This window comes from Myzus persicae, unplaced genomic scaffold, assembly GCF_001856785.1.
Source record: "Myzus persicae strain clone G006 unplaced genomic scaffold, MPER_G0061.0, whole genome shotgun sequence".
Classification (NCBI taxonomy): domain Eukaryota; kingdom Metazoa; phylum Arthropoda; class Insecta; order Hemiptera; family Aphididae; genus Myzus; species Myzus persicae.
In genome coordinates, this window is record NW_019103865.1 from 172,956 (window position 1) to 187,423 (window position 14,468).

General features: G+C 30.1%; 1 protein-coding gene across 1 annotated transcript in view; it reads right to left on the reverse strand.

Annotated features, from left to right (window-relative positions):
• LOC111035594 (fatty acid 2-hydroxylase) overlaps nucleotides 1-14,468 on the reverse strand; it is a 40,213-nt gene that overhangs the window by 14,135 nt on the left and 11,610 nt on the right. Inside the window, exons 2-3 of the mRNA XM_022317271.1 lie at nucleotides 12,373-12,625; nucleotides 2,798-2,964 (exon numbers count right to left, since the gene is read on the reverse strand). Coding sequence (XP_022172963.1) covers nucleotides 2,798-2,964; nucleotides 12,373-12,625 — 420 coding nt within the window. The remainder of the gene's footprint in view (nucleotides 1-2,797; nucleotides 2,965-12,372; nucleotides 12,626-14,468) is intronic.

Here is a 14,468-nt window from a genome sequence, read left to right on the forward strand (position 1 = left end):
TTTAAACGGCACTTCAAGAATAAGAAAACAATTTTAAGAAATTTTACAAGTGTTGGTATTATGAAAGTAAAAATTAACTAACGTCATAGTACACACACCACAAGCAATAAATCTATGCACCGACTAGTTATAATGGCATTCATAATTCCATAATGCAATTATAAGTTATAATAGCAGTTGGTAAATATTAAAAGAATTGTAGGCACGATTTTTTTAATTTTAAGTTCAAATTTTTCAAATTTTATCAAAATCTCGAACATTTTCAAATTATTGTGTTGACAAAAATTATAAATCATTCGATTTTTATAGCTAAGAATTGAACATTTAAAATAAAAAATTTTCATAAATGGTTCGTAGGTAGGTACTGTATAAACCCTAAAAATATAAAAACAGAGTTATTTTTACAGACATTTTAAGTTTAAATTAGAACGACATTATATATAATATTGTAACAAAGGATTAGTATTTTAGTTTGTTGCAATTTAAAAATATTTTTCGTGAATACTAGAGACTTTTAGAGTACATTATTAAATTGAATCAGTAAACACTCAATGACATATTCAAATTCAACCTACTGTATAGTACTAATGCCTAATAGTAAAATAAATTACTTTAATCATAATAATAACATAAAAATTACTTAGTAATATTAAAGGTTGACAGACTGTCTTCGCTCAGAATCGTTTTTCGTATACAATGATTATTGAATTCATATTTAACACATATCCATTACAGTGATATTCTATCTAATGTCTAGCAAAGTGTTACCCGCTATTTTAAACTTTTATGTTTTGTATGCATATAAAAATTATAATCACTAAATCCTTTAAGTACAGTATATATTATTATAATATAGATATTTATTCAAAGTAAAATGTTACACGAGAAGTTGTAATATTTTAAGAAAATGGTATACAGTTGATAACCTGTTATAACCAAGCAATTGATGTACTCATATATTATAATATAAAATGTATAAAATTATAAATTAATAAAACTAACTAGTATGACAAACCCGACCCAAGGGCGTTAAACCGACAATTTTTAAACTGATGTTAATTCGTTCTACTTTAAAATCATTAACGGTAACCAATCAGACGATTTAACTAACGGATACAAATATGCAATGAAAGTGTTTTGAGTGTGCTAAAATATAGATAATTGTTTTAACATTATCAAGCATAAAACAACACAAGTCAATAGACCAAAAATCCTACCATTAAGAATGAAAATTAATTACTTTTTATCAAACAATTCTGATTAACCAGTTTTGCTACATATTAGTATAAAAAAATAATTTTAATTAATACATTTTAAGTTCAACTTATTAAAATTTCAAAATTGTGAAAACTAAAAACAATTAATCTAAAACGTCTATGGTAAAATATAATCAATTAATACAACATTAATTGAACATTTTAACCGTGTTTTTAATGTAATAAAAAATATTGTACAAAATGAGTTTTGTGTAGGTACTAGTACTAATATTATTTTTGTTTTTAGTAAGTAAAATAAGATTATTTATTTGAATCGACAATAATGATACATCACTGCATTGACCTCTGTCTAATCTTTTAAGCACCTGTCATAATATATTTTAATAATAAATTAATTTGTGTACCTATGAAACGAAATTTCTTAACTAGATAACGAACATAAAAGTATCTAACACATTTTTCTATTACATAATAATACTATTTTTATTTTTTTACGTAGATTAATAGATAAACAATTTATAAAAATGTAAAAATTTTTGAAAATTTTTGAATAAATAATTGTAAATATTTTGATTAAGAAGAAACTTCAAAGATATTGGTGTTAAATATAAAAATTTTTATTTGATAATAAAGTGGTCAAGTATCGGTTATACATTTACCACTTGTTTAGGGTGAAAATGGATTCTTATTTATAGATCGTAAACAATCTGTTGTATATCGGATAGATCAAACTGGGTTCTTTAATACTTAAAAATTAACTTTATTTTGACGGTATAAAGCGTTAAGCATATAATATATGTAAAATATAATATTACGCAAGCAATAAATAATAAATTATAAGTAATCATATTCTGTTGAAATTAAAAATAATAATAATTGTAAAATATTTTTAATTTAGATTAATGATTTATTTTAATGTTTTGTAAGAGATTACATTTTAAAATGATGTAGAATATATTTTAGTTACTTAGAAATCTTGAAAATCATAAGTCACTTTTTTAATTAATGATCATTTTTAAATAAGATTCTATTTATTTGATTATTCACAGTAGTACCTAACTAATGAGCTCCATTCAAAATCATTTCTTCTGAGAGTCGATTCACCACATAGCTTAATATGCTTTCTTAATAAGTTATAACCTAATAACAATGCACGTATGAATTTAAAGCTAAATTACCAACATTACTTTAAGTACCTACTATAATAAATTTAATAGCTATAGATTTATCATGTTACAGCAAAATTAAGATTTTTTAAATATAATTTTTATACTTTTTAAGATAAATGTTATATGACTGAGTTTCATTAAGATGATTAGGTACTCAACTTAATTTATTCTATCAAAGACTATCACTTTAATTTGAATACACATATACAAAGTAATTAAGATAACTATGCTTACAGTTAACCAAGACAAAATAAGAGCTTATTTACTAACTAAATAAATATTTCCTTAAACATTTTTAACTATTATTATAATAATATATTGTCTTTTTTGAAACAATACGCATTTAAGCATACTGGGTCATTATTGTTTAATGACTGAGAGAACATAACACATAATTATTACTATATATACCTTGTGATGAAGTCCGTGAATGCCGAAATGCAATGTGATAAGTAATGGTGAGTTGTCTGGAGGCTGCAGATGAAACAGCCAGCGATGAATGGTGTACTCAATGAGAGGCCACAAAAGTAAGCCCAAAATAGTAGAACTTATGACCAATGTTCCTATCGAAAAAGTATCTAAGGAAAAACAAAATATGCATTTATTAGTTATTATGTATGCATTTCATTAAGCAATTAAAAAGTAATTTAGGTAATATTAGAAAAATGTTAAAAATATGATACAATTAATAAAAGATATATGATAGGGGTTGTTATTGAAAAACAGCTCAGCTGTTAGTGTTTAAATGCATACTTAATATTGGTACCAAAATTTAATGCATTTATGTAATAAACAATATTTTAAAATGTTAACTAGTAACTCGTGATTCCACACAACAGTTTTGCGATAACTACAGCGTTTTACTACACACGAACCCACGCACTAAATATTTATGCGGGAGCACCCGCAGAAAAAGTCCGGCGATTCCGACGGCAATATGAGCACGGAACAAAATGAAGTTTAGTATCTATAATATTCAATAATATGCTCATTTTTTGATTTTTCTTCTTACCTCATATGTATTGTAAGGAACTATTATGAATGTCAACAAATATTTTCGCTTTTTTTAACATCTAAAATTGCACCAAAATTGGGAAAAACTTGATTTTTTCAAAATAATAAAACTAAATAAAATTTTAAAAAAAATTATTTTTAATTTTAATAATTACATTTTTACCGTGTGTAAGATACTAATAATATGTTAAAGTTAAAATAAAATCTACCGAAGGAACAAGTAGGTAGGTAAGTAATTTCAATGGTCAAAATTTGACTGTTCCATCACATTCAGCGTAAAGGCGTGTCCAATTGGCTTTTGCAAGGCCACGTGGCAAATACGTGTCCAACGTTTATTTTTTGATTAGTACAATTTTAAAAATTATTTAAATATTTAAAAAAATAAGTATTAATGCAACGTGGCTTTGCCGAAATACGTCCAGTGGACGTCGTCCACACAGACGAAGCACAAACCACGTAGCTTTCCTTTGATGTAGACCGACAACTAGGCCGATCTATAAAACATTGCCATGCAGCATCCAAAATAAGTTATGGAAAACAAGTTTGTGACGTCACACTCATTTCACACGGCAAAATTGACTCCTCTTGTCGTTCCTTAATACTATATTAAAAAACGGTAAACAAGTGGTTACTTGTACCTATGTATAAATCTAAAATAGATCCAACGAAGAAATCATGGGAAAACGATTGCAAACATAATAGATAATAAGTAATAACACTAATAGACATGTAATACATTTTAAGAAACTTTGACATGAGACATTATTAGATTCATTAAATTTATTATATATTGTCTAATACAAATATATTATAATAATACAAAATAAAGTAAGTACTTACTGGGTATTATATAAAATTGAGTATGACTTTGATAATGACTTTTATCAACACGTAACATTACATTATGTTCAGTGAATGTAAGTTATTAATTTTAAGTTGTATACTGTATGATCTTATACATTATTATTAAAAAAAATAATTACGAATATACAATAAGACATAAGGTTTTGAATTTTCTCAATAGTAAATAATCAAAGAACCTATTGTAAGAAGTATACCATGATATACCTACAATTAAGAAATTAATAAAATGTTAAATAAATTGTTACTACTAATTTTTTTTTTAAATGGTTTTAAGCATCGGAAACTATGGCCATCAGTACTTTGTAGGGGGGTAAAAATTGGTTGAAGAACACGTGTGTGTGGGGCGAAGATTCGTCACTAAAAACCTGCGTGGTCACCCATCCGGGAACTAGCGGCGTGGATTGATGCTTGGTAAAGATTTCACTGTATTTTGTTTTCTTTTTTGCTAGTAATATTGCACAGGTGAAAATTATAGACAAAAAGAGAAGAAACTAGCATTGCTCTTCACTGAGGTGAAACCTTTAATCGAAGAGCAAGAGTACTTAGCTAAACTTGGTGAGAGACCAAACAATAAAAAGATAAGATAACTTGTAATAACAAAATGGAAAATAAATAAATTTAACAAGACAAAATAAATATAAAAGTGGGGGGGGGGTACATTTTTAAAAGCTATTTTAAAAAACAATACATCTATTACAGGGATAACATAGACGACTAAAATTGTATAACAAGACATTTTTATATCTGCGAATAACATAAAGTATAAAATACTAGATTGATTGATTGTGTATCATTGCAAGATAAGTTATTCTGATTATATCAAGTTTATTGACTGATGTCTTATAACTTTATTATGATATTATGAATATGAGTATTCGATTTGAGATTTTCATCAATTAATAGTTCCAAGTATTTCACGTTAGAATACTTAAAGCACATGTTTAACGACATGTATTCGGCTTAAAGAAGTAGATAATTGTATTTGTATGTTTTTATATTTATAATGTTCATATTATACAAAAAAAATATACATACAACGTATAATTTCGCTTTTTTCCGTTACAGTTCTGAAGTCATTTGAAAATGTAATAAATTTGGATTTGTTATAATAATATAATTAATTCTTAAATTATTACTGAAAAACCAACCATCTAGTATAGTCATATCTGATTCTGCCGCTTTACGCCAAGTCGACTGCCAGATAGTGTCGGAAATTACAATTCCTGTATAGTCAGCATAGGAGCATATTTGTCCATAAGTGGTTGGAAACTCAACACTGATACGTACATTATATAAAGAATTGGAGAAGGAACTGTAGGTAAACCGCGGAGGACGCCTTTTTGAATCCAACTTATGTCACTGAATGTATTTCTTATTCTCACCAGTGAAATTTGCCTTGTAAGTACGAGAGTATATATTTGTTGTATTTTCAACAAAAAATATTATTTGCATTTATACAAGTATAAGTAAATCCAAGCACTTAATTTGATTAGCTCATCAGCAAAAAAATCCGTTGATATTTAAAGTTGTCGAAAAAATAAATAGAAAATTGTATTTCAAACAACAATTGAATTACACAAATAAAACAATATTTAACATTTACATATTTTATTTTTCCAAATTGTCAATCTAACATACGTCTCGCGTGAAAAATGACAATGTTTTAATATCGTATAAATTAAATCAACGCGGATGAAAGTCGATTAAAACGTACAGGAAAATGGAAATTGCTCAACGTTTTACAAATACGAATAAATATTACGAGATAACGAAAATCCGTGGCGTTTAAATAATGTCTAAAAAAAAAAAAAGAAAAAGAAAAAGATAAACCGTGTGTATATGGATATGGATTATTTTATAGGTTGATACGGGGTGTAGATATCTGACATTAACGGTAATAGTAAATGTAATTTATTTTTTACGAGAACCACATTTTCCGAGTCATTAAATGTATATATTGTGTGTATACTACAGTGTGTATATATAGCGGCGGGTGAGCCGCGGAGCAGGAGAGTGGGGAAAAAAAAATCAAATTTAACGCGACCCGGAGAAATGGTCGATTTATCAATTGCGAATGATAATAAAAAAATAAAAAAAAAAACCCCAACAACCGAAAACCGAAAACGACCCGATAATAACCGCGACGATAAATAACAGCACTCTGGTGGAGCGCGCGTATATTATAATCGATGTCGTCTGTGGATCGGCGGCGGCGGGATAGCTCGGAGCAGTGGAGTAGCAATAACACACGACGACGACAAGACACGGTTCATCTCTCGGCGACGGCGACGATCGGACCTCGTTTGATACTATACGATAATATTGTCTGACATTAAACGCGCGCGCGCGCGAAAATTCAACAGGGAGTCGTCAAGCTCATCGGTTTGATATCATTATATAATGTATATAGCGACGACGACGACGACGACAGGACACCACCCGAGCTGCAGTGCTACGGAGGCGAAGGGTAGCGCGCGCGCAGCGGCGGCAGGTCGGAAATTATATCGTATAATACAGCGTTTCTTAAACTTTTTTATCCGCGGAATCCTTTTTTTATGTGCACTTTCACCGTGAACCCCCAACTATTTTTAGCTTTTTTTTATTGAGCTCTTAATAATAAATTATTACAGCTCGACAATTAGAACCACTACATTGTTTCAATACTTTCAATGCGTCATTTTATGTAAGGAATATTTGCAATAAAAGTTATAATTATGTGTCAAAATTTAAAATTTTGAATAAGCAACCACAAGTTTCGGGGAACCCTGAAGTGACCTCCGCGGAACCCTGGGGTTCCACGGAACACAGTTTAAGAAACGCTGGTATAATATATATATATATATATATATATATATAGGTATACAATAGTACAGGTCTGCGGAACGTCATGCGGTGTACGCGCACAGCAGGGCCACGATACACGCGTACGGCGTATATAAATATAATAATATTATAATGACGGCGGCGGCGTCGTCTGCTCGGTGTGTATACACATCACGCGACTAACGGCCGCCGGGAGATCGATAGTGGCCACTCACCGCCGCCGCCGCCGCCGTCGACGGTTACGCGGGACAGTGTGTTTTTGCACGAGCGTGTACGAGCGGTGTACGCGCGTGATGCCAAGGGGCGCGCGCGGTCGCCGCCGCCGCCGCCGCCACCACCGCAGGGATTGCGAGCGCGACCGGCGACTTGGCGTCTGCCGCGAGCCGCCAGACCGGCGACAGGCGCCGCGTTGAGACGCCGCCGCCGCCGCCGCCGCCGCCGCCTCGCTTCCCCGTCCGTCCACTACACGCCACTACAACCGTCGCGCAATAAACTCTGTCGCTGCCGCCGCCCGCAAAGCAAAATTACTACATTATAATATTATTATACGCGTAACGCAATGGGCGACGGGGAAGAGTGTGCGGGGTGTGCGATGTGGGTGACGGTATATATTATTATTATTATTATTATTATTATACACACGCGCCGAGCTCGGGTGGGCGGCGGCTGGCTCGTTCGCATGTTCGTCCCGCGTCCGTCGCGTATCGACGTAGACGCGGCGCGCGCGGCTAGGGGTTCTGTCCCGTCGGAGTGCGCGCACGACCACGATTATTATTATGCCTCGGTCGGATAAGGTCCGCCGCCGCCCTGAATGCAAAACTCGAGATAAAAGTCGCCCGCCTGACCGACCGCGCGTTCCGCCGGCAAAACCTGTTGAGCGGATCCGAACGCGTATTCTCGTCCGCCGCCGCTAAGCGTCGGCGCTTCTCATTCGACAAGTGCTCAGCGCAGTTAACGCACGAGGTCAGTGTTGTGTGATAATATTATATTATTATCATAGCCAAACACGAGTTACGTGCGTTCATCGTTATAATATTATACTCGCGACGATAACGCGCCGACCGAGCCACTGCCACGCGGAGCACACGTTATTGTATGCCAAATTATAATATATTATATAGTACATACCTACGAGTTAGGCCACTATAAAACGGGGTTAGGGGAAGGTGGCAGAGATTATATTGTCTCAAAAACGAGAAGTTATTTGTTTTCACCCCCACCCGACTCGACAGACCACCACTTCAGCTAGCCGCGTTATAATGTATACGTGACACCTGCTATGGTAACATACGTGGAACCGGAATACTGAATTAATAACATATTTAACATTTAAAACAGTCAAAAACAACGTACCACCTATATAATATTGAATTTGTTATAATATTAGACTTATCTGATACAGTGATACTCAATACTTGACCGTTGAAACTGATGAGGTATAATGTGTAGGCCAAGATAAAATAAGTAACAATCCGGTTTTCGGGTCCACGCAATAAGACACGCGCCTATACCCATTTATGAATAAATAATATATTTACATCAACTCGTGGAATGTAGGTACGCCATGCGCTAACCGAAAGATCTCACGGACAAAAAGTTAGGATCACAACCTGCATTGAACCATACGTTGTTTATGTCATGGTGTAAACAAACAAACTTTTATTTTATCATAAAATAAAACTGCACGATTATTAAGTAATAATATCTGCGTTCTTCATTATTATGCCGTCCATCATCACGAGCAAGTACAATAATAGCATCAAGCATAAATCAGATTCGTATTTTTGTAAAGACAGTTAAAATTGTATAATTTAATGTATTTCACAATATTTAAAGGTTAAATTACAATTATTAGGAATTTCCTGTCCTTAAAATGCAATGTTATTAAATATTAATAATATTTGTAGTAAATTAATATACATGTTTTAGATTCTGAGAGGAGCGATGTATTGAATGTATTTCTATTACGAATCTAGGACATCCTCCCCCCCCCCCCCTAAACGAGACAATTCAACCAGGACAAAAAAATAAAAGTAAAAATATTAAACAATAATACGCAATTCAAACCAATAAGTTTACAAATGATTAAATGAATATAGTTCAATAATACTTTTACATTACTTTGGTTTATCAATCATTACCCATTAAATTGGGTAATTCATAACATGAATAATGATAAATGATCATATACTTTGGGTAAAACCAAAGAACATATTTACCAATCAATTATTTTGTGTATAAAAAATATATATTGCTTCAGTGTGGAAACGTCTAATACCGCTAAAATCATCAGGGGGGAAGGCACGGGGGGGGGACGTCCAAGTACCTTATATTACAATTTGTGTTTTTTTTTTAACAAAAAAAAGCGATAGGTCATCAACTTAAATGGAGTGATTATGGTAGCAAATTGGACCTAGTTGATACTTTTGGGAAGTCAAAATTAAAATTACTCAGTATTCTTAAAATAGATAATCAAGAAAAAATAACAAACATATGAAAATGTGTTAAAGTTATAATATAATTATTAAAATAGTTGTTTGGTAACCTTGGTAACAGAAAATAACATCTAATGTTGATAAAAAATTTTGCTCGATCAAAATGCTTAAAAATTTAATACAATAGATTCCAAGTTATACAAGTTGTCAATACTTATGGTAAAAAAATTACTGAAATAGCAATATCCAAAAACACATCATGAACATGCTTAGTAATATAGGCTGAAAGACAGTCTTTCGATATTTTTTTCGAAAACAATAATTTATCATTGATATTAAAATTTAACACATACATAACAGTGACTTATGGAATGCCGATGTTTACTCCACACTTATACACTGTAGGAACAGTAGAGCGGTTACCTGTATTATACCTCTCTTTTTTTTAAGTTGAAACTGTATCTTTTATAAAAATTTTTTTTTAATAAAATCGAAAAATAATACATTTATATTCAAATATGTACATTTACTAAAAGTAAAATATGTAAATCATCATAAAATACGTGTGTATTCCCAACTAAAAAGTTTAATCATAAGGTTATTTTGAGTTTGAATTTGTTCATTTATTTATTGATCACGTGAATATTATTAAGAATACATATTAAAATAATTATTCATTGAATAAATTACTATATTATTTATCCTTGTAGCTATAAGAACTGAGTATTATGAGTTAGAAGAAAAAAATCAAGTTCTTACACCATCCAAAATAATAACTGTTCCACCAATAACATTATGTATACCAATTATAACAGCTAATTTTCAAATGTCTAGCTTAATCACAAAAAACAATGACAGTTGTAAATCGTTGTGGTTGTTACATTGACTACCTATTTTAGAGTAAATAAAGATCTTTTCACTTCCAATTTTAAAAAATACGAAACAAGCGTTTTATATTACGCATACAACTGTAATAACCATTCATTAAATTATTGTTAATATTTTATTTATCAATCAAGGAATTGACTGATTAAATTATAATAAGTGACAATATAATACACAAAATTAACGTCCTTGTAGATCAACAAAATATCTATTTAAAAAAAAAATCCTCTAACAACCAATTGCATAAAACTTATTTTTTATTGACCATAAATCGTGTAGGTCGTTACACGAGTGGAATAGAGAAGTTTGACGTCATGACCTAAAAATCGCCTAGTCTCGCCAGCATCCCATTTGGCTGACTTAACATTTTGGCACTTCAATACACAACAGAACAGTTTTACTTGGGTTATTGCTAATTTATTAAAACGTATTTGAAAAAATTTAAACTTCGAAATGTATTTTATTAATGAACATGTGTATTAAACAAAATAAAAATATATATAAACTGAATAAATTGAATATTATATTATATTACCATAAAAATATGTTCGTATTCGTTTTCAAACCAATTAAATAATATGATAGTTGTACCTACATTTTTCTATGTTAACCAGTTTTTATTAAATGTACAATCAAAAAGGTATTATGAAATATATTTCTATTCTTACAATTTTTACCAATTTAATACAAATAGTTACACGTAGACTTACTGATTAGGTTTACTATTTTGTAAGAAGATACTATTGTTTCAATTATTATTTTCCAATTTAATAAACATGACGTGTAGTCCTAGTGAATAATATTATATTAGCGGTTAATATAAGAATATAAATTTAAAAGGCGCTATTACAATATTTTAGGAGAATAGATCACGTAAATAGTTATAATTTATAAATATATTAATGAAAACTAGATAAATTAAATTTTATAGTTATAATTCAAATATATTATATCTTTTGAACTAACTGACAAGCCACTAAGACACTAACATCGTCGGAATTTAAAGTAATTGGTGGAATAGTTTTATTTTAATTGATTTATTAGTTAATTAAATGATAGTGGGAAATAAACTATATATTATACGGTGTGTCCCAAAAGTCTGGTATCACCCCAAATACATCAAGACGGCAACACATCAATATATTTAAATGCGATTTTTCAACTGTAACGTATAAGATAATAAAACATTGAATAGCACACTCATTCTAATGATTTGCTTTGACGATAATTATAATTTGAAACGGACTTTTGGGATAAGACGAATATACATTATACACAGTAATTTTTGAAACATTTAAATTCGAAGATTCGAACTATTCAGTATATTCGTATAACTAACAAAAAAAATTAAAACCTACATTTCAAAACAAATACGAACCGAATTACTTTAATACTAAAAACAAACTTAGAACTCATAGGAAGGATTAACATTCTTAATTCATCCTTATAATATCTATTTTATGAGATTTATGAAAATTTTTACATTCTATGCCTACAAAATAGCTCCAAAAAAAATTTAAAAAATGGTTTGAACGTTCGAATTTATTGATCGATTCACGAAAAGAAATTGCACTGAATGTTTATTATAAGTACATTATGATATATATATCATACTTATATATATATATACGAGTAAAATATTTAAATTGAATAAATAATATTCAATTATTATTCACTGGCCCACCGTTAAAGGTTTCTAAATTCCAATGCACATAAAACATTTATTTAGAATTTAGAATTCAATAATACGCTAATAATACAGATACATATTTAACTTAATAAATAACCTATAATATTATTTTAAAATTATTTTTCCATGAAATAATTGTATTAATATTCTGGTCTCTACTACATATATGCTAAAAATTATAAAATAATAGTACCATTGTTTATTTAGCAGGTGTACAGTTTAGAAATATTTCAAATTATAAGGGCGTTATTTGTAAAATAATCTGTTTTTCATACCTGAAGTAATTGTTTGATCTACTGTGTTGGCTAATGAACTTCTTAACCTCTGATAACCAATGAATATCAGGTATAACATCACAGGTATCCAAATCGACGGCACCATATACCATGAAGTAATGGTGAGCGATTCAATGAAGTCGGAGCCGAACAATCTCAGTTTTCGATCAACAGGAGCCAACACCCATTCTTTATACTTTGGGCCTAATGATCCAACTTGCCAAAACATGGGTCGATTCCAATCTACAAGACTCTAAAACAAAATAAAATAAATAATTGTAATTTATTATGATAAAAATACAATAATAGTAGAATGAAATAAAAAATATACAACATTTTATCATTATAAATTATTTTATTACTGCATAAATAATATAGATATGTATCAACTTATAATATTTCAAATTGTCTTTGTACATATAATTTATATTTTAGGTAGTATTGTACAACGAATAAGTAAAAGACAAACGTTGTGGTAGCATATACATTATACTTATTAGATTTAGATGTTCAGTTTCCAATAGGTCGAACAGAAATTTACATTTTTAGTCATTCAATACCTACCCATAAAAAAACGACTTTACCACTCGTTTCGCTCCAGTCACCCTAAAGTAAATATTGAATAATTAATTGTATTACTAAAAGAATAATCATTTTAAAAACGATCACGAGTAGAATTGTAGGCTAAATTATAATTTTTATGAACAATTTTCAAATTTTAAACGGTGATGAACTAAAAAAAAAACCGGAAACTCGCTTTGCTGTATAGTAAGTTTCAAGAGTAACTCATCAATCATCATTGAGTAGGTCACTAAATGAATGTATCGCTTTAAAACAGTGATTAATAATTGAATTCAATAAAACGATTTTAAGCAGAGCATCGATGTAATACGAGGTATAATATATTAATATCTATACTCAGTTTCTAATGTTAGTTATGTATTAGTTACCTAGGCTTAACATTACATCACATCACATTAAGAGAAAATGTAGAAATAAATATTATTTGTGAGTAAAAATGTAGAAATATATATGGCTATAAATAGGAAAATATTTCAAAAAAAAAAATTTGAACATTTAGTATATACTGTCATTAAATTACACGAGTGACTGGTTTAGGCATATGGCACATCAACAATTTGAAAATGATTCCTTCTCATTCAGCTCCAAATCTAAAATTAACAGTTTAAATTGTATAGAGATTTAATGAATATAGCTGTAACCACACATTTTATTTATCGTGATAATTATAGTTCTAAATAAAAATTGCAAATTGAATGAAATAAAAACCTTATAATAGTTAAATTTACCCCTAAATAATTATCTATGATCAATATTATTTTTAAATTATATTGCCTCTACAAACTTAATTACATCATATTATTGATGAATATATATTTTCTAGTCTCTAGAATTATTAAGCAGTAAAATAATACAAAAAGTTTTCCTGCCCAGCTGGAGTCCTGCCCCCGCAGTATTTCGTGAAAGATTATGGATTTTTCAATATTTTTTCGTATTTTTCTAGAAAACTGCTATGAAACTTAAAAAATAACCTCTCTAATAGTCTAATGTACCATCCGTGTTCAGTTCCCAATCTAGAGAAAAGCTAGGTATATGAAACTTTTACTTTAGAGTATTTCTTTTACCGAAAAAGTGATCACTAATCAGTAATCACATACAAAGTACCTAGATAAAAAAAATGATAATAATAAACACACTACGTTTTAATTAGAACCCAAATTATAATTATATCAATGAAAACGATTAACCCAAGATTATCGGTAATCACGATTATAAATGCAATTATAATGGACATTATATTTATACATATAGAATGTTAAGAGTTATATTCACTTGAACCCATGATTTGATAGTATAGTTTATTAACAATATTACTACAGGAGGGCGAACCACTATAAATAATCGGTCTGGACAAGAGCTCTGATGTGGCGGAGTCATGCTGACGACCAAGGGTAACATTAACATTGTCCGAATATTTCTGGGCCAATCCATTGATCGGTATGGTCAAAACGAAATGTCGACGTCACAGTTCTCTCAACTGCTTTCTAGTGTGAATGAATATTATTAAGAGCTGT